At 39.8% G+C, this 19,968-nt stretch overlaps 1 protein-coding gene across 1 annotated transcript in view; it reads left to right on the top strand.

Moving 5' to 3' along the window:
- Nucleotides 1-839: 839 nt before the first annotated feature.
- Nucleotides 840-19,968, top strand: part of uvssa (UV-stimulated scaffold protein A) — a 44,635-nt gene continuing 25,506 nt past the window's right edge. Inside the window, exons 1-8 of the mRNA XM_033633647.2 lie at nt 840-977; nt 1,953-2,080; nt 2,400-2,553; nt 2,888-3,064; nt 3,497-3,617; nt 3,772-4,335; nt 5,835-5,944; nt 6,648-6,776. Of these exons, the coding sequence (XP_033489538.1) occupies nt 1,968-2,080; nt 2,400-2,553; nt 2,888-3,064; nt 3,497-3,617; nt 3,772-4,335; nt 5,835-5,944; nt 6,648-6,776 (1,368 nt within the window). The 5' untranslated portion in view covers nt 840-977; nt 1,953-1,967. The remainder of the gene's footprint in view (nt 978-1,952; nt 2,081-2,399; nt 2,554-2,887; nt 3,065-3,496; nt 3,618-3,771; nt 4,336-5,834; nt 5,945-6,647; nt 6,777-19,968) is intronic.

Below are 19,968 nucleotides of genomic sequence, written 5' to 3'. Positions count from 1 at the left end.
ATTTTGGGCTATTTTGCCTCCATAACATGTTCTCTTTCAGACGAGTGGAAATAAAACTTCCAAATGCATATTTAGGTGTTTATTGTAGTTAAGATTTCTTAACTGGGAATTTAAACAAAAAAATGCACATTTGACTCTGATTCTGATATTCACTCAAATAATGCCATAAACATAAAATATCAGAAAACTTGTTATACAAAAAAAAAAACCAAAAAAACAAAACAAAGCAAAAAACCCTAGTGGCTTTTTTTTATGTATGGGATTTTACAATATGTATCTTTGAAGGCCCTTTTTTAAAAGTGAGTTTTTATCGCACTCAAAAATTCTCCTGTGCATTATGACATACATACGCCAAACTTCACTTCACTTATCATTCATAGCCTGCTTTATAGAACTTTTTTTGTATTTTATTTTTTTGTTATGGCTGTTGACAGTATTTTCTGATTTATGGAGGGATAAAAGGAGATATCCAATATGCCCTTTGTAAAAACCTTTGACTCTAATATGTCTAAAAAATGGGGCCAGATGTTCAGATTTTTCTTCTGGAAATGTATGTAAATCAATGCAAATTTAATCAGATAATGTCTTATTTGCATATTCAAACATAAAATTTCAGAAAACTTGTGATACAAAAAAATAATTGTTTAACTGTAAGTAATCAACTTGTAAAGTTTCATGGTGATATCTATTACAATATGATATCTATTGTTAGTTAATTTTATTCTATTCGCCTCGGGTGTCGGTGTGTCCCATAGATTGCCCATAAATGTCCGTATCCTTATTGATACTTTTATTATGAAAATTATAGCCGGAAGTACAAGCCGGTAACGGAAATAGGGATGTTATTAGATTGGAATTCACATAACCAGCGTTATCAAAGGTTGTTTGTAAATGGTACTAAACAGCGGCCGATAATTTCATATCTTTTGTCATGAATGGACTACGTATTTCTTTGGTCACTCGGAGCTAACAGCCAGGTAACTGACTGAGTTTGAGTATTTTATAAGGCAAGCTAAAGTTACCTGCCGATAAAAGAGACAGGCTGTGTTTATATTTGTTAGCACTGTAGGAGCTAACAAGGTGCTAGCCCATAAATCCTTTTCTAGCTCAGTCTGAACTTCAATAGACTATCTAGAAATGATACCGTGTGTATAGGATCTTTAGGCATTCCCTTCTTTGTGTTATTCTTTTAAATTTCATAAAAATATATAAGTGTGTAAAATGTAAATAGTAAATCACTTAAATTAACGTTAGCGTTATTAACATTAGTTAACGTACACTGCAATGTAGCGTTAGCTGAAGCTGGCTAACTGGTTCGGAAATAAAATACATGTAATGGCGTGTTGCCCCTATACCTCGCGTGCATTATCATAACAGCCTAGTGCAGTGAATGTAGTAAGTATCGTGAGATGTCATGCCATCAAAGCATTTCTATAAAACTAGAACATAGCAGAGTACACACAGAGGATGATAGACTTCGTAATGCACCAAATGTATTATAGCCTAGTGTAGTATAGTTGTTTTTTAAGCAGGAAAATTACACCGTCTATTACACCTTAATAATAAGGGATAGTTCAGATTTTTTGAAGTGGGGTTGTATGGGGTAGTTATTTTGCTCTCTTCAGAGCCAGCCTTTAAGTATTTGTACTAATTTTACATGGCAGCCTTCAACAAGCATCAGATGATCTTGGTACATTATATAGTTTCACCGTTTGATCCAGCATTCCTCAGAGATAGCAACAGTTCCTCATCATCATTAAGTCTTTCTTTCTGTCTACATCTCCTCATCACTTATGTAGCTGTCATAGTTTTCAACAGGATTCACATCTCACTTTTTCAGTTTTGTGGATATTTAGATATTCTTGCCCTATGTCTTGTTGAAATGGTTAGCTGGAGAACTTTTACTCTGGATAAACTCTGTTAAGTCAGCAGCAGTGTGTCCCTGTTCACAGGTGTGTTAATGACTCATGATGGAGTTGTCTCAGAGGGACAGGCTGTCAGTGCTGGTGGAGGAGCTGACCACGTCAGGACAGCCACAGCTCAACGAGAACAAGATGAAGGAAATCAAGAAGATCTGCAAGTATGTCTATAACTACACACAGGGATATTTCAGGCATGAGTAACTGTGCACCATGGAGGTCTTGGAGTGAGCAGGTTTACACTGACTTCTGAAAGAAGCCAAAACATAGAAAAATATCATTTGAATAGAAGCAGTATTAAACACTCCTTCTCCAGGATTTTTGGGAGGAAAATCATCTGAGACGATCATGGTAACATTAGAATTTGCAGAATTATAAGAATATGGATAACATGACTATTGCAATATTTTCATACAGGCAATGTAGAATTTAATGACAAATCATTAATAGTGTTCACTTTGTGTCTGTCATTCATCACAGAGTGTCTAATGACTGCATAGACCACGTGTACCATTCAGTGATGTCTCAGCTCAACGAAGAACATGCAGAGATCAGATTGTCGGCCTTCCAGATAGCCAGTGAGCTCTTCACCAGATCACACCATTTCAGAACGCTGTTGGTGGACAACTTCCAGGTACTGACATCATGTAGACCAATAGCTCAAACACCACAGTGCCTCAGTGTACTGGTTAACCTGATTTGGTTAGAGAGAGAGAGCAGAGCATAGTCATCATTTTGTTTCCACACCAATGTAACCTGTCAGCTTATCATACTCTGGTGCAAGTCTTTTTTTTTTACCAAGTCTTTCATGGAAATAAATGTCTCTTTGTACCTGGATAGTTAAAAATGTCAACATATGTTATTGGGATTGTAGGTCAGCTCTTGCAAATTAATCATGTTTTTATTCTCTTATTTTTCTCTTCCTTTCCTCCTCTCCTTGTCTCTGTCGAATCGTCCATCTCTCATAGGATTTCTTGGAGTTGACAGTAGAGACAGACTCGGAACAGCCTCTCCCTCCCCCTAAAGAGGTAGCCAGGAAACTGAGGTCACTGGCCATACGGACTGTCCAATCATGGCAGGACTCTTATGGGACAGCATATAAGAAGTTAGCACTGGGTTACCACTTTCTCAAACAGATTAAGAAGGTAGGATACTCTTTCTTTTGTTGCTACCAGGCAAACTGTCCAATAGCTCCATGTTAGCTGAGGGTAAATATCTAAACAGGTCCTGTTGGACATTTTGTTGATGAATTACAAGATTGAGAGCCACCATAATGTAATGCTAGCAGCTCTGTGAGGCAGACGTCATAAGTCAAGTGGTCTTCTTAATTTAGCATGAGCATTGACACACTGTATTGAGACAGTACACTTCCCAGGAGTGAAAAAAAGCTTTCGAGCTTTAGTATATTTTGGCCCTCTCTATCATAAACCAAGGTATGGACAAATTAAACGCTGATCTAATGATGGTACTAGATGACATCAACATGCTATGTTAACTCTGTGTTTTTCCTGCTACTGTTGCTGATCACTTGGACTGTTTCCCATGTTGTGAGTGATGTGATGCGTCTGTGTTGTCAGGTGGACTTCCAGGATGCTGAGGCCAGGACGGTAGCAGAGAGGAGGAGGGAGGAGGAGAGACAGAGGAAAATGGAAAGGATCTATAAGGAGAGAGTGGAGGCAGCCTCCAAAGAAATGTTGGGTAAATACCACATCATTCAAAAATACTACCGCTAGTAATAGTAACAAACCCCCTAAAATCCCATGTCGTCCATGAAGCTCTAGTATGTTTTTGTAGCAGTTTCCTAGCTGGAGCAAAGCTTTAATGGGATATCTCCCTATCGTTTCCTTGTCAGAGTCGTATCAGGAAATCGAGGCAACGCTGACAGAGCTGGAATCCTGTATGAACCTGCTTTTCCCCGAGTTAGACTTTACAGACATCCAGACAGCCAATAGCAGCCCTCCCAGCTCCCAACCAGCCAGTGAATGTCCATCAGTTGATGAACAGCCCTGCTGCAGCAAAGACCTGAAGGATGACTGGAGAGAAGGAATGGTACAAGAGAAGGAGGAGAACAGGGAAGATAACAGAAGCAGTCAGGAGAAAACTACAGAAAAAGAAGATAAAGGTATGACAGAGGAGAAGAGGAACAACAGGGAGGAGAGGAAAAAAAAGGAAAAGAAGGAGAGTTCTGAAGACGAGGAGGAGGAGATTACAGAGAGGATGGACGGGAACGAGCAGGAGGAGGAGAAGAGAGAGATGGAGACAGCACAGAGGGCGGAAGAAGAAGAGGAAGACAGTGAAGAAGAGGAGGAGGGAAGTAGTGAAGAAGAGGAGGAGGATTCTCATGACGAAGACTTGTTTATTCGTAACTCTGGGCTCGTCTCTCACTCCTACAGTCTGCAGCTGAAGCTCAGTCCTGGTGGGTACACAGCTTATATCAACTCCAGTCATGCTGTAATACATTACTATTAAAACTATGATGCTAACAGTGTCTTAAATGACAAGCTATGTCCCTGACAGCTGTCTGCAACAGTCTCATAATTTAACATTACAAATCTAATATATGTTTGCGTTATTATTCATTTAATTTGATCTAATACATTTAGCTAGGTGTACCTAATAAACCGGAAACTCAGTGTGTATGAATATACACAATATACTTAACCCCTCTCACGGCTGGGAATCAAACCTCAATACCTACCTGATTCCCACTTAAATGTAGCAAAATTGTCAAAAATTGTCCAAGTAACTGACGTTAGCCATGGTCCGAGGCATAATGTTTTTGTGTTGTCCGTCCCATTCTCGTGAACTTGATATCTCAAGAACGCCTTCAGGGAATTTCATTAAATTTGGCGCAGGCATCCACTTGGACTCAAGAATTAACTGATCAGAAGTTGATGGTCAAAGGTCACTGTGACCTTGCATCCGTCACATTCTTGGGAATGTGATATCTCAAGAACACCCTAAGGGAACTTTTTAAGATTTGGCACAATATTACCTTGGACCAAACAATGAACTGGTTAGACTTTGGTGGTCAAAAGTCAAGGTTACTGTGATCTTGCATTTGTCTCATTCTTGTGAACATGATATCTCAAAAACATCTTGAGGGAATTTCTTCAGATTTGGCACCAACATCCACTTGGACGTAAGAATGACACAATTAGAATTTGGTGTTTGATAACCCCATTTTACATTCGGTATTTCTATTTTTAATACAATCATTAAATGCTGTAAACTGTCAACTGCCACACTAAGGCCAATCCCGTTTTGTCCATGGTGTGTTTCTATCAAAAATGCTCTGCACTGGTCAGGAGGTACTTGGTTGAATTTCAAATATTTCAAATATTTTTTCAATGAAAAAAGTCTGTGAACCACTGACAGTTTTATTTAGGCTGAATCCTTTTTAGGCATTGCCTGCTTATGTTCAGAAAACATTTAACATTTGAGTAGCGTGCTAGTGGCTGAGGAGTGTAAGACTGAACTCGTTTTTGTAAAAATACACATTTATATTCTCTATTTAAGATATTGAAAAAGTGTTCTTTTGGTATTGGTATGGAAACTGAGTTGTGTTATTGGCACCAGCTTTGAAAGAATTCAGATATGAACCAGTCCTATGAACACACTCCTGGACCAGTTTGTTAGGAACACCTGCTTGTGCAGTAATAGTGTTGCTGTTTGTAATTTAACAAACAAAGCATTCAAACAGTGTCAGACAATTAAGACTACTATAACACAAGGTGATTGTTAACAAATAGTTTCCCTCATGTTAATTTGCAAGCGGCTAATTAAGTGGTATCAGTGTATGAGTGATATATATTCTGGAATTTTTTCTTAGGAATGAAATACTTCATTCTGAACTGACTGTATCAGTGAGTGAAATGTTTCTTTCTTTGCTTTCTTTCCTTGTCTCTTTCACAGGTCTTCATGTTAAGGAGACAGAGGATAATGAGGCAGTGGTTTCCACAGTGATAGACCTCCATAGACTGATAACAACTAAACACCTACCAGCTGTGCAGGGCTGGGTTCAGGTTAGTACAAATGCACCAAGTTCAAATATGTAGACATGTAATAAATTATTACATTGAAGTATTTGAAGAGAAATTAGTGTGCAAGATGAGAAGACAACCCACTTGTTACTAATGCTAATGCTACCATTATATCACTCCGTCTTCTACTGCTAGTACTAATAATAATGGTGCAACTGCTGCTGTTAGACTAGAGCCTTATTTCTGGCTGGAGGCATTATATTTCAAGTTGTCTGTCTGTTCGTCCCATTCTGAAGAAGAAGAAGAAGAACGCCTTAAGGGAATTTCTTGAAATTTGGCACAAACGTCCATTTGGGCTAAATCTCATTTTCGTGAATGTGAGAATTGGTGGTTGAAGGTCAAGAGTGAAGGTCATTGTGACCTCAAAAAACATGTTTTTGGCAATAATGTAAGAATTCATATGCTAATTATGACAATGTTTCACACAAAGGCCCATTAGGATAAAATGATAAAGTGATGAGACTTTGGGAGGAAGATGTGGGTGAAGCATCCATATTTTTGTAGACATAATTGTAAACTGTAACTGCAACTTGTGGTGGTAATTTTAGTTTCTGTTTTATCTTATTTCTCATTGGTTGTTGAGGAAAGCCTCAGATCTGTCCAACTGTCTCAGTAACAGGTTTGCCTGTCTAACCTTTCTTCCCTTTGTTCGTATGGGCATGTGCATGTGTTTGTGTATGTGTAGGTCTTCACTAAGTCAGGTGCTGAGCAGCAGCTGTTAAGGAGGGCGCTGGATCTGAAGAGATCTTTAGAAGCTGCCCTGCAGAAACACAAAGAGCTTCACATTGATTACAAGACCAGGCACCGCAAAGTGGTGAGTGATATACAATTATACATTCTAACTGGTAGCTGAGCTGATTGAAGTAATCTGCCTGGACAGTCACCTCACTAACACATGACAAGTAGGAAACAAGTTCCCACATGTGTGCACACGACATTTACTTTGAAACAAGTTAATAAAGCAAAATTTGTATCCCTGCAGTCTGTCAAAAATATGTGAATAGTTGTATGTCAAATAAAGAGCTATGGTTAGCTCATAGGTCATGTCTCAGACACACCCAGCAGTCATCGAGGGAACTCACTTATAGTTAATGGTCAAGGAAAATAAACACTTTATAGCACTGACACACTTCAGTTTTACCCATGTTTACATTGTACAAGACAAGAACACACCTGATATTTACCTATAGTATATACAGTATTTATGTTTATATTTTGCTAGTATAGAGGATGGCCAGCAGATGGCAGCATCCTACTACAAATCAAATAGGATGACAACATCACTACACACAGTTCAGATGTCCCATTCACATGAGATGATTTAGTTAGACACAAAGCTGCAGAGGAGTGATGTATTGATAGCTGGATCCTTCTCTGTCTGAGTCCATCAGGCTAGATCAAGTCTGAGCTTCCACAAAAACACCACCACAAAGTACCACATCAGCTGGCTTCTCATTCTCCTCTAAATTCCCATATTCTATGGCCACAGCTGTAATATCTCAATAGTGAAACAGTGATTCTTGAACCAAAACATATTGAAATAAATTAAATTACTGCTGAAACTTTTGCTTTGTATTTTGGAAAGCGATTTTTTTTAATGGAGTCTTACACAAGTAGAATTTTGAATGAAAAGACCATCTTTCTAGCAGTGAAATACTTCTTTGATCAGCTATCCTTTGGTTCATGACCAATCTTTCCACAAAATTTTGGACAAGTAAATAAATCTATTTTGAAGTTATGGGCCTCTCCCGTTGATACACACACGCACACACACACATTTGGCCTAATGCCAAATTTCAGCCACTTAGGGCAAGAGATGTGGTCTCCACAGGGTGGGGAAATTTTCGTGAACCAACAGACTGACAGAGCGAGCTATAGAGCTGCTGGTTTCACCTAAAGAGAATTCATAGCTGGTGCTCTGGTATTTGACTGAGGATTCAATGTTTGTCTCAGTGGAGCTTTAGTTTTCATTTGCACCATCTAGTGGCCATAGAAAGAACTGCTTTTTCAGATGCTTGTAACCACTCAGCAGTGATGCTTGCTGCTCAAGTGGAACCGATTGGCTGGTCTTTAAAGTTTGGAAATCTGGAAGATGAGAAGCCAGTTCATAATGAAGTCCACTTAAGACTTTTACTCAGCTGGTACAAGACACACTGTGAAATATAGCCTGATTCCTTTTTCAGCAAGTTTTCAAGCTTAAATTGATTAAATTGTCTTTGCTTGCTTTCTACCAGAGATAGATGAAAAACATCATGCTAGGAAGGTATATTACCAAATCTCATTGCAAGTTCATTTGGCCCTCTTCATTATTATGTGCTATACACTTCGGTCTCATTTAAACACCTCCCTATTGTTGTTCTGTATTAATTTTTGTGGCTCTAAAAACTGTCCTCTTCCTGTTTTCTTCTGTAAATGTCTCTGTTCATTTCTGCATTTCTGTGAGCCCCGAGAGGGAAGCATCATAATAGAGACAGAGAGAGGGAGGATGGAAATATTAATAGTAAAGACATTTGGGAGAGGTGAGATAGCAAGGCACAGCCATAATGCATAATGCATCAGAGACAGAGAGAAGAAATTGGGGAGCAAGGGGGAGGATGTACCCATTCATTCACTTCACTACCACTAATGTGCCCCATGGCTTGACAGCTGATATGTCTATCTGGCTGCCTCTATATCTAGCTTAGCATCGCCATTCTGCTGTAGTTTGAGCTGGCCCAAAATGGAGGAACAAACATACAGAGCAGTGTTGTCATGGAGCTTGCCATTTGGAAAGCTTTTTTACTCAAACTAATTGCTTATTTGAGAGGTTTTAATTGGTGCTGAAATGTCTGTGTTTAAGAGGTGGGGTACTTGCAGTGCTGAGAGATAGAAAAAAAGATGAGACGAAGAAAATCCAAGAGAAATGGACAGCAGCCTGCAGTTTCAGGTTTTAAAGGATCAGTGAATGCAAACCGCTTTATGCGTTTGAAGAAAAAAAAGGCATAAAAGTTGTAGTGTGTGAATCCATCTTTAGCTGAACAGAGCGGCAGAGTGACAGTGACAGAGCGCCGGCCGTCTCGCTCTGCCTGGTTATCACTGTCAGGGACCAGTCTGCTGCACCAGCAGGCCCAGCACTGCGATAACCACACAACTTACAGCCCCTTTATCATAATTAGCTTTTCCTTTTTAGCCTTAAAAGGCCTTCCATTACTGGGTCCTTCTCTATCGGGCCACTGACACACCACACGATTGGTTTCTCTCTCAACGGGCCTCTCAATATAGTCTCCCATAACGGGGGAGCCGGAGAGAGAGAAGAGGAGTGTTATGGAGGCAGATAGAGAGGGCTTGTTTATTGAATGAGAGAATGAGACAGAGGGAGGGTTGAGTGCAGAAGCATTTACATGAAGTTGGAAGACGTTTCTTATTTAGTTGCGGCCGACTGTTCAGTGCATGGGCTCTGAATATTTTACTGTTTGGTGTCAGCAAAGGTTCCCAAAGCTAACATATAACATGTGAATGGCTGTTGATGGTCTTTGTTCCAGTCTAATGTTAATGCTAATTTAGCAAGCTCCAGTGTAGCAGTTGGTAAAAATGGCTAGATAGTTAAGCTACTTCACACTGAGACTTTTTCTTTGTTAATTTGCCTTCATCCAAGGAAGGATGAGGAGAGATTTCTTTAAAGGACACCATCTAGTGGCTGATCTAAGCCATAACTGCAGGTGATTGCTGTGACACCCTTTGCTTCTGGCATGTTGCAAAATGAGATGATCATTCTGGTTGCCCCACACCAAACATTAGCCTCTCAGTATGTGTAAAGGGCAGCTGGCCAACATCAGCCAGCCCCTGATGTTCTGGAGTCTGGTTTGGGTTAGAGTATTGGGTCACTTGCCGTAGATACAGTCAGTATTTTTGGGAATGTCCGCAAAACGTCACATACTTTTACGCTGAGGTGGAAAATAAAGCATTTGCTACCACGCTGAAGAGTTGCTGTGTAGCTGTCTGCACATCAAATAAACTTAAAAATCCAGATTTAGGGGGTATTATTCAAGCTGGGCCATATTTCCTATGTCTTTGTGTCTAAGTGACCAATGGAAACAAAAATTTTGGCATTGTTCTGGTAGAAGTTGAGAGTAGCGGCGAGGCTGCAGTGTGAACACTCAGGGCATATTCACACCATCAGTGTACCTCCACTCAAAGGGCTTGTTTTTGCCACTGACAGGCTCAGATTGTTATTATTAGTGTCTGACAAGATTATTGAAGGATTCAGAGACATACCTTTTTCTTAAAAAGTAAGATCCTCTTCATTTAACCAGAAACAGCCCCAAAATCACCATGGTTAAAGCCACTAGACTTCATTTAAATAAAAAGTATTCTATCATTGTAAAACACACTTCATTCAAAGTTGACAGGAACAAAACAAATCTCACAGAATACAGCTTGGTTAATTTTTCTGCTGTTTTAACAATCATCAGCTCTGGTTTGGTTATAAAAAGTCCCTAATATTCACCTATTTAGATGTGAAAATATGCTGGCTCTATACACACTTAAATTACTGTTTATTGAGTCTGTTGGGTTTTGGTGATGGCGATTTCGGGGCTGTTTGTGGTTTAACAAAAATGATCCAAAACTTTATCCAAACAATGTTAGATTGTGTAGCCACTGGTGAAAAAGGGTTGAGCCGCAAAGGACCTGTAGTCCCTGAAGTAGCAAATCCCTTAGATGATAACATTATAACGTCAAAATCATTTTTTAGATGTTGTCATTTGGTCAGGCTGCAGTTCGCTTTGCATCTTAGCCTGAAAAGAACATGTATGTTCTGCATATCTGATCCCCACTGTGAAAATGTGAAAATACTCACAATAATCATGCGCGGTGGGGTATCAGATGACAAGTTGAAATGTGTTTTAATGATAACAGCTAATGTATTTATCATGCAAATACATATAAATGTATTGTTAGTGATATATGTCAGTAAGTGAAGTGTTGCACTTGTAGTACTCTAATTTAAGGGTCAACTGTAGATCTTTGCATGGCCCCCCACTGGGCCTTGGGCCAAGGCCATTTGTACCCTTTCGTCAAGGTCTCAAGCCTTTTTTTTATGCCTTCCACCAGCAATAGCTGTGTGGGTAGAAGCATTATGTTCTCAGGTTGTCTGTCCCATTCTCGTGAACGTGATATCTGAATAATGTGGTGAGGGAATTACTTCAAATTTGGCACAAACAACCACTTGGAATTTAGGATGAAGTGATTACCTTTTGTTGGTAATAGGTCAACAGTCAAGGTCACTGTGATCTGTTCTGTCTCATTGCCAGAAACGTGATATCTCAAGAAAGCCTTGAGGGAACTCCTTCAAATTTGGCACAAACATCCATTTGGACTCAAGGACGCACTGTTTAGAATTTAGTGGTCATAGGTCAAAGGTCAAGATTACTGTGTCCTCACAAAACATGTTTTTCACCGTAACGTAGGAATTCATTCAATTCTAGTTTTCATTCTTTACACAATAACTTCCACATATTCTGTGGACAACACAGTGCAGTGCCATTAATGTCTTTGAGGAGAGGCTGTCTGAAAGTGTGTCTGTTATTCCCATCTGTTTGATTCATCACATCTTGTCCCTCTCTTTGATGACAGGCTTTTTGCACTGCCAGCCATAGATACTTGTGCCTTCAGACATGGTCTCAGTTTGAAGCATACTGAGACCTTTGTTTACTTAAACAATTTTGTATCTCAAGGAAAGTGTTTCTTTAAAAACACTTTTCACAGTATCAGGATACAGGCAGCTTTCAGCTTTTTGGAAGACTCAATGTGTTTGAAGGGAGTTTTCAGTATGAGCTATGAGCAGGAGAATCCCATATGCATCCGTTGAGTGCTGCAAACTGAAAACATGGGCTTGTGTTTAGGAAAGGATAAGACATGCAGACTTATTTGAACATATCTGTTTTTAAGAGTGTATTCAGTCACTCCGGGCTCCATTCATACAGGCCCAGGCCTTGTTTACTGCTGATAACCCATCTTATCACAGCACAATGGATGTGGCCGCCTGTTTCTCACTGGAGATAAACAAAGAAAGACTATCCCTCTATTTCTCTCCTCCAACGCTCCCTCCTTTTCATTTGTACATTCATTGTCTGAATGTGTCTCATTCTCTCAGTTGTACACAGTAATATGTTTTTCTCCTGATCTCTTTGCCACTATTTCTCTGCTCCTCCTCATTATGCATTATGTTCATAGGGAGTCATGGTGTTCTGTTTATTGCACCTCAGAAAATTGGTTAATCAGTTATTCTTTCATAATGGAGTATAAAGGGAAGTGCATGTGGTGAATAAAACTTAAAAGGTAATTGAGTTAAGAATTCAAGACAAGGGTGGAGAAATAAGCTTTAAAAAATCTGGTCTCATTTCCGATACAGCTATTCTAGCTCAGACCGGCTGTACCTAATACTGCAAACCAAAATGTACATGGTGCAACACTCTTAGTTAGTTGCTTGTTGTACTGTATTGTAGCCATAATAGCCATAACACAAATATGTGGGCCCACATCCAACATAAACGATTAACCTCGTTTTGTGCAGTGAGTTCTATGCCTAATATTTTGAGTTGAGGTATCAGAAACTGGAGGGAAAGTCGGACTGTTGCCTCCCAAGATGAATAAACATGAATTATGCTCAGACATGCAGCTGGCCACAATCGTAGTCAAATGTTGATATTTGGTTGGAAATAGGTTGTGATGTTGGGCGATTAACATTCAGGACAATGTTTAATGCCAACTGAGAATTAACATAGAATACTAGCGACAGATGATGCTGATATTTTGTTGGTTCACAGTTTTGTTGTTAAGAATCCAAAATCAAACATCTTCCAAATGTCTCATGCCAACATCATCTTGACGTTGAACAGTGACATATAGTCATGACATATGGAGACCAAAATGATGGTATTATTCGGGTTTTAATAGCATACTTTGGACATGTAGTCATACAACAAGTTTGAAATATGCATCTCCACTGGGGTTTTTACCGGAATTGTTTGGAACTCACGGTCTCTTGCCTGTTCACAGTCGGCTCTGTCATACACAAACCAACTAGCCAACAGTTTTCAGGGGTTTTCAGAGACATGCCAAAAAATCGTCCACATTTCTGATCAGAAGAAGAAATACACCTACCTTTATACAAAATGCATGACTCAGATATCAGCAGGTTTTTGGATAAATATGGCAGCATCGGCCTTTTCAAGAAGGTGGTTTAAAGGAATGAAAAAAGGAAGCTCTGTTGTCACAGTCCAACTAGTCCACTACTGGTAGAAAACTGTGATAAAATCCTATTTTGATGCACAGAAGTAAAATGTCAAAGCTTTTACATATTCTGAAGTGATAAACAACATGTTAGGGCACATTAATTAGAGTATGCACGGCTGCAAATAAACTGGAATATTAGTGGAATATTCATTTTCATCAACCATGTAAACATTTTGGTAGGAATATTGTCTTTTTCAGAATAAGGGCAAAAAACTGAATATTTTGTGCATGTTAATGTAGTGAGTCTTGTCATTCATCTCCATTTTGCCCAGTGACAAAAACATAAGCACTGCACAGATAATTTGGTCGTCATGCTGAGATTTGATATATGAGGAAAATATGTAAGGTTGGAGAGATTGTTTAAAGTCTGTGGACATAAATTAAATTTGAATATAACTAAATGTCCTCATTTGTAATAGGTTGGTGCAAAGAGAACTTCTCTGACTGCTGACAAAGTTTGATGATCAAGAGTCATTTGTTGTTGTTTTTTCATTGGACCACTCAGGAGACCACTTTGGCATAAGTTGAACAACCTAGGATGAGTTGACTTTAGAAGGTTTTGCAAAAACATTAAAAAAGAAAGAAAAAAAAAGCGATATCGTAATTTTAAAAATGAGACCCTGTAGTGTCATGTGGCTCACAAAAGTGGATGGAGTGGAGCGTTTCTGCGGCTGGAGTGAAATTTAGTAAATCATTATGGACACAGTCTAGTTCCATCAGGGGTCTCTGATAAAGTAAAAGGAGATGGTTTCTAAATTGGAAGTGATGGATCCTCTGGGACTCACATGGTCTGTGTGTGTGTGTGTGTGTGTGTGTGTGTGTGGGTGTGTGTGTGTGGGGGGGGGGGGGTGATTACTGGTTATCACTGAGATCTCTGGACCAGTCTCATATCACAGACTGCAGGGCCAAACTGGGCTCCACACCAACCCCCAGGAGTCGTTGAAGGGCTGCTGCACCTTCTCAGGACATTCTGGGTGTCCACCCAGAGCTTTCAGAAGTCCCCAGTAAAATGAAGAATAGCACTGTGTAATTTCACTTTGGCAGTAGGCGAGAATGTATAATAATGACTGTTTTGATCACAGATTGAGACAGGCTGGGAGGGGGAACTGAAGTAGACAGCTGAGAATAAGCTCGTTGACAGGGAAAGGTTTGGGAAGCTCTGGGCTGGCTAATAGACCTGCCAGCCTAGGTTAGTGAAATAAAGATGTCACCCTATACATCATATAAGCTGACTGCTCCCCAGAGACAAAGGGTGTGTGTTTGGGGGTGTTGGGGCTGGAGGAGTATAATGGGGTAAAGCAGCGGAGAAGAAGCTATGGAGCGAGAGCGAGGGGAGTGGAAAGCTTTTTTCTCATTAGCGTGGGATCCCATGGGATCCTTTCTGGGTAGTAATGAACAGGAGTGCAAGGTAGTAATAGAGATGTGGGATGTTGTGGCAAATCAAGCTTTGAATAGGTCAGACTCCAGTGGAAGCTTTAGGCCTAATTAGTTTGTAAATATGTTGAAATCAATCAGTGGCAGTGGACTTTCACTCCCTGTAGCAGAGCAAATTTAAGAAAAGAATGTGTTGTAACTGTGGTAATGATGAAAACAGGACTGCAGATTGATTTGTTCAGGAATACAATTTAGTAACTCAAATAGAAATGTAGAAATAGAGTGCCCATACCTAGATGTACCTTTATACAAATACACATGACTGAACAGGAAAACACATACACAATGGCACAGAGGGCAAACACCAATGCAATAAAAATACAGTTAAATGAAACTCAATGAAAAGCACCTAGTCATTCTGGACCATGACTGAAACTGTGGCAGTTTGAGTTTGTATAGATCATCATCATGATTCATTTGGAGTTCTGTGGGTAAAGAATTCCACATATTAACCCCCTAAATTCAGAAAGTTGTCTGTTCAGAGTAAGTTTTGAAAAGACGCACCTCAAGTTACTGAGCCAGAAACTCCAATAGGTTTGACTGTTCTACTTAGCCCATCAGGAGCCTGGATTTGTAGGCCTTATGGATAAGTTCAAACCGCGTATATTTAGTTTTTTGAGAACATCGCAGTCATGAGATCTTATTGGCATTGTTCCCAGAACCTTGATTTGAGGATTTTATATCATCTAAAGAGGCGTGGTTATTCTATATGCTTGAGACAAGAAGTTCCACAGTAGCTTAAATATGAAAACACCACAGTGTTAACTGCATGTACAGTTAGCTTGCATTTGCATTGTTTCTCAACATTTTTACGTGTTTGTGATTAAAATCACAAATAAAGAAAGATGTAGACCAAACAATGAGTCTGAACAGACATTGGATGCCACCTTTCTGTACTCAACACAGACATACTTTGGCTGGTACCAAAGAAGTAGGTACTCTGTTCTCATGTACCCTAGCGTTTCTTAAAATCCATTTAGAACAGCAGTGTTGACAGGTTGCTGGCGCACACACCCTTACCTTTTAAGTCAGTCATCTATTGCAGGCCAGAAAGTTCTGGATTGACCTTTGACCACCACCAACACTTTCAAAGTCAGGCTTGAACTCCATAAAAATCATGTAAGGTTTTAAGGATGTCCTGCAGGACACCTATCCTCTGTTAAAATGGCACATCAGGTTCAGGGTGCAAGAAAATGGAGGAGAGCAGAGATGTGTAATCTTTCAGTGCACATTCAAGACCATGCAGTAACTGCACAGTGTCCACAGTCCACAGTCTTTAGTTCCTCCTGAACTTCTCATATCTGTGTGTGTGTGTAATTTATGTGTGACATTCTCAGGAATATGACTGTGTGTTTATAAATGCATTTGTGTATAATGTGTTCATTAAGCTAACTGTTGGAAATGTCTTGTGATAATGATGACATTAGAATCACACAGTATTCCCAAAAGACATTTTCCATTTCAGCCTTAAATGTAGAATGAAATGATTTAGTCACTGTGTGTGTGTGTGTGTGTGTGTCTGTGTGTTGCCAGGTGGGGAGCTATATTAACTTGTCAGAGAAGACAATGGAGACATCTCTTAAGGCTTTTTCACCTCCTCGTGTTCTCCTCTCCTCCTTCCTCCCTCCTCCCTCTGCTTTCACATCCTCCTCTCACTCCTTCTCTCCTCCTCCGTGCGAGTGTGTGTGATGGTTAACCTGCCCCTCCCCTCTCTGCCATACACCTGACTTATGGCTGTGCAGTAATAATTTGCCAGACCTTGGCAGGCTGAGTGTACATTAGCATATAAATAGCAGATGCACTGAGTGCCCATCACAGTCGACTACATTTAATTTTTGGTTTATAAGATTGAATGGGTTTTTAAACGCAGCGCCATCAAACTTGCCAAGAGACAAATGAAGTCAGGGGAGCAGTTGTCCGAGGCGGCGCCCTCACATCATTTTTATAAAGGATAAGAGTCTTGTTTAAGGGAGGGGAGGGGGGTGGAGAGAGGGGAGAGGTGCTATAGAAGCTGAATAAGCAAGACACCTGTGGAAGCAGCATCATACTTAAGTTTCTAATCCAGTTCAGACATTGATTTTTTCTCCCTGCTGAAGATACTTTATAAAAGTATGTGGACACTTGAACATTACAACCATATGTAAACAAGCATATGCTCTTCTGAACCATGGGCATTAATGTGCTTATTCTAATCCTGTCCTAAAACTCTCTCACTACTTTGATGTGTTCAAAGTCAAATTCACCAAACCCTCCTAACTACAGAAACAGTCATAAATTTCTCATTTCAGCCTGGTTAGTGCCACCTGTTCATGAGGAGTAGGTATATCATTTACAGTTCATTTTCATTTGGATAGGCCAACGCTCATTAACCAGTAACTAACCAGTTCACTCCTAAGGGAAAATAAACATACAAAATGACATGAAATACATGAGGCCTTTTGTTGTAGTCTGGCACTCCACTGACACAGTGAGCTTTAGCGCCACATTTCAAAGTGCTGTCCTTTTAGAGGTGGTGAAATGTCAATGTTTTATAATCGAAATGTCTTGCCTTTTATTTTCTGTTGCCTTTGCTGACAGACAGCCTTCTAGCCGCATTAACTTTTGAAACTGTAGTTCCTGCAGACCACCCAGATCAGGTGGCTGTAGAGCTTATTCGGCGTTTACCCTGTCCTGTCCCGGTGCCGGGACACAGTGCTGCGGAAACGTGGTGTCTACACTGTGCCTAGTGGAGGGTAGGCATAATTGACAAATGAGCATGGCCCACATATTTTGGAGGCTACGATCACGTGACCAATGCGCTGACGGGAATAAAGAAGGAAGCAGTCCTGAGCGGTCCACTGGGGTCTTGAATGGGTCACAAAAAACAGGACTTTCCCCAGGACACTGATGTAAGGAACTGTGTGAACGTTGAGTGAACTTTGAGTGATTTCAAGGTACGTCGCCATCATGTTTCTTTTCCTAAACCTAACATCAGTAACTCTACGTTAATTACTTAACATTACATTAAGGACATAACAGCGTTCATAGGGTGCTAACTTGTAGGATAACATACAAACTGTTGTGTGTGCATTTGTGTAGAATATCATACGAACTGTTGTATGAAGATCGTTGACTGCGGACTGCACTAAATACTGTGCTCTGGCTGTAGGAAGCACAGCTGTTTGATGCAAGGGATCGTGGTCAGACAAGGCGTACATACTAGTTCGTGTGAGGCATACTGTCATCTTTACCATTAGCAGTGATGTGGCAGTTTGATTTCTACAATAGTACTTAAAGGGACAGTTCATGTAAGAACTATTTTCTTTCTACTGAACTATGCCCGCCAACTGTATCACTGCACAGAAGGAAACGTGCATCTGCTGCTAGCTCACTTACCACTGCTGAGGTAGCTAAGGCCTCAGCTTGGCCGAGTAGGATGCCATTAATGTTTACGTCTCATGCTGTCATAAGCGCGAGCCACTCAGCCATGAGTAGATGCATATTTCCTCCTGTGTGATGATACGTTCGGGTGGTGTAGTTTGGAAGAAAGAAAATAGTATCTACATGAAACTGCCCGAAACGAGGTCTGTGGATTATTTTGAGTAACCGGGTCATGATTTCTGATCGTTGTGATTTCCACAAGCCAAGTGCCATCTAGTTCCAGTGTAAAGGACAAAAGGAGGAGGAAATATATGTATTTTGATGTCGGGGTGAACTGTCTCTAACAATTGGTTGTTTGGTTTATCAACAGAAAATTAATTTAATTAATAATAATATTATAATTCATGCGTATCTTTAGTGTTTTTGGTTTTAACTGTTATTTGGATAAAAACCTGAAAAACATTGTTTTAACATAATGATTACTCACATAATTGGAACAAATATTCGACAGTGAAACTGAAAATACTTGTAAGTTGCAGACTCAGCCCACTACCATGGTTGTTGTCGCACCACCCATTGAAGCTGTATTGTCCAAGTGACGTATAGCCCTTTCTTTAGCAACCATTTCCAAGAGATCTGTTCTTCATTTAGTTGTTAAAGAACTACTTATTTTTCTTTCTTGCCTATTTTCCCTTTAGAAACCTGCTTTATTTTATCTCTGAGTAAACATTGCCATTACAGTAACACATAGCCCGACTTTACTTAAACAACTTTTTTATTTATTCTGCTCTGTTCCCCAACTATTTTTATTTCTATCTGTTTTTAATGTTAAAGTTACCAATATTTGTTTTGTCTTTTTCCCATTACAGTGACACATGGCCCTGCTTTACTCAAACCATCACTTCTAATTTGTCTGGTAAATCTTGAGTTTCAGTTAAAGAAGCAGTTTTTATCTTGTGTGGGGGAACTCTGCATTGCTGTGTGATTTTCTCCCTGTGTGTGTCCCAGAGAATAAACCAAAGCTCTGTTAAAATGCAAAGCAGCCCCCTATGCAGCCATGTGGGGGAATAGAGGCCATATTTTAGCCGTGCTCCCCGTCAGCAAAATGTTTCTGGAGGAAAGCTAATTCTACTGTGAGACTTACAGCTCTGCCAGGCAGGCCGACAGCACTCGATGCTATCAGGATTAAATTAAGGTGAATTAGAGACAAAGAGGCAGAAAGAGGGGGAAAAGGGATGATGTTAGGGCAGGATTTTCCTCCAGCTGGGTGATCACTTCTTAGTCTTAGGTCATTGATCAGAGCAGAATAAACCAGCTGGGATTAAAGTAGACAAGCACAAAACCTATAGAGACTATATCTGTGTGTATGTGTGTATACGTGTGCTGTGTGTGAATTCATTGTGCTGTGAGGATGAATAAGTGTAGCAGTGGAGTGGAGTAATGGAGAAAGTTTGGTTTGGTGTTTAAAATGTTACACTTCTGTTTAACAGCATTCTCTCAGCTTTTCTTTGAGAAATAAATAAGATGGAACCTCAGTATCTCACACTTCAGGTTGGCCCTGTGCAGCATCCTCTCTTAGATTAAAAGGATCATTTATAGTAATAACAGCTCTGTTTTTATCAGAGTCAGGGGAATTTTACCTCACTACCTTTTGCTTTCTGCAGCATTACATTTCACACAGATAGCAGTCACTTAATTTTTAAATGGTAATAGTGGAATTCCCTTTTTTTAATTTTACTGCTATAAAAAAGGAGATATTATTGGAAGTCCAACATGCTTTTACAACAAATGAAACACAGAGAAGTTCTCACAGCACATTGTAACAGCATCCAACTCAAGGTATTTTTAACACAGCGCTTTAATGTTCATGTTTGAAATTAGTTGGCTCCACTCCTCCAGACTGAAGATGGAGGATTTTGATCTACATCTGCCGCTTT

Source organism: Epinephelus lanceolatus, chromosome 7 (assembly GCF_041903045.1).
Source record: "Epinephelus lanceolatus isolate andai-2023 chromosome 7, ASM4190304v1, whole genome shotgun sequence".
Taxonomy (NCBI): Eukaryota; Metazoa; Chordata; class Actinopteri; order Perciformes; family Serranidae; genus Epinephelus; species Epinephelus lanceolatus.
The sequence above is the reverse complement of the archived record's forward strand: the minus strand, read 5'-3'. Positions and strand labels throughout refer to the sequence as shown.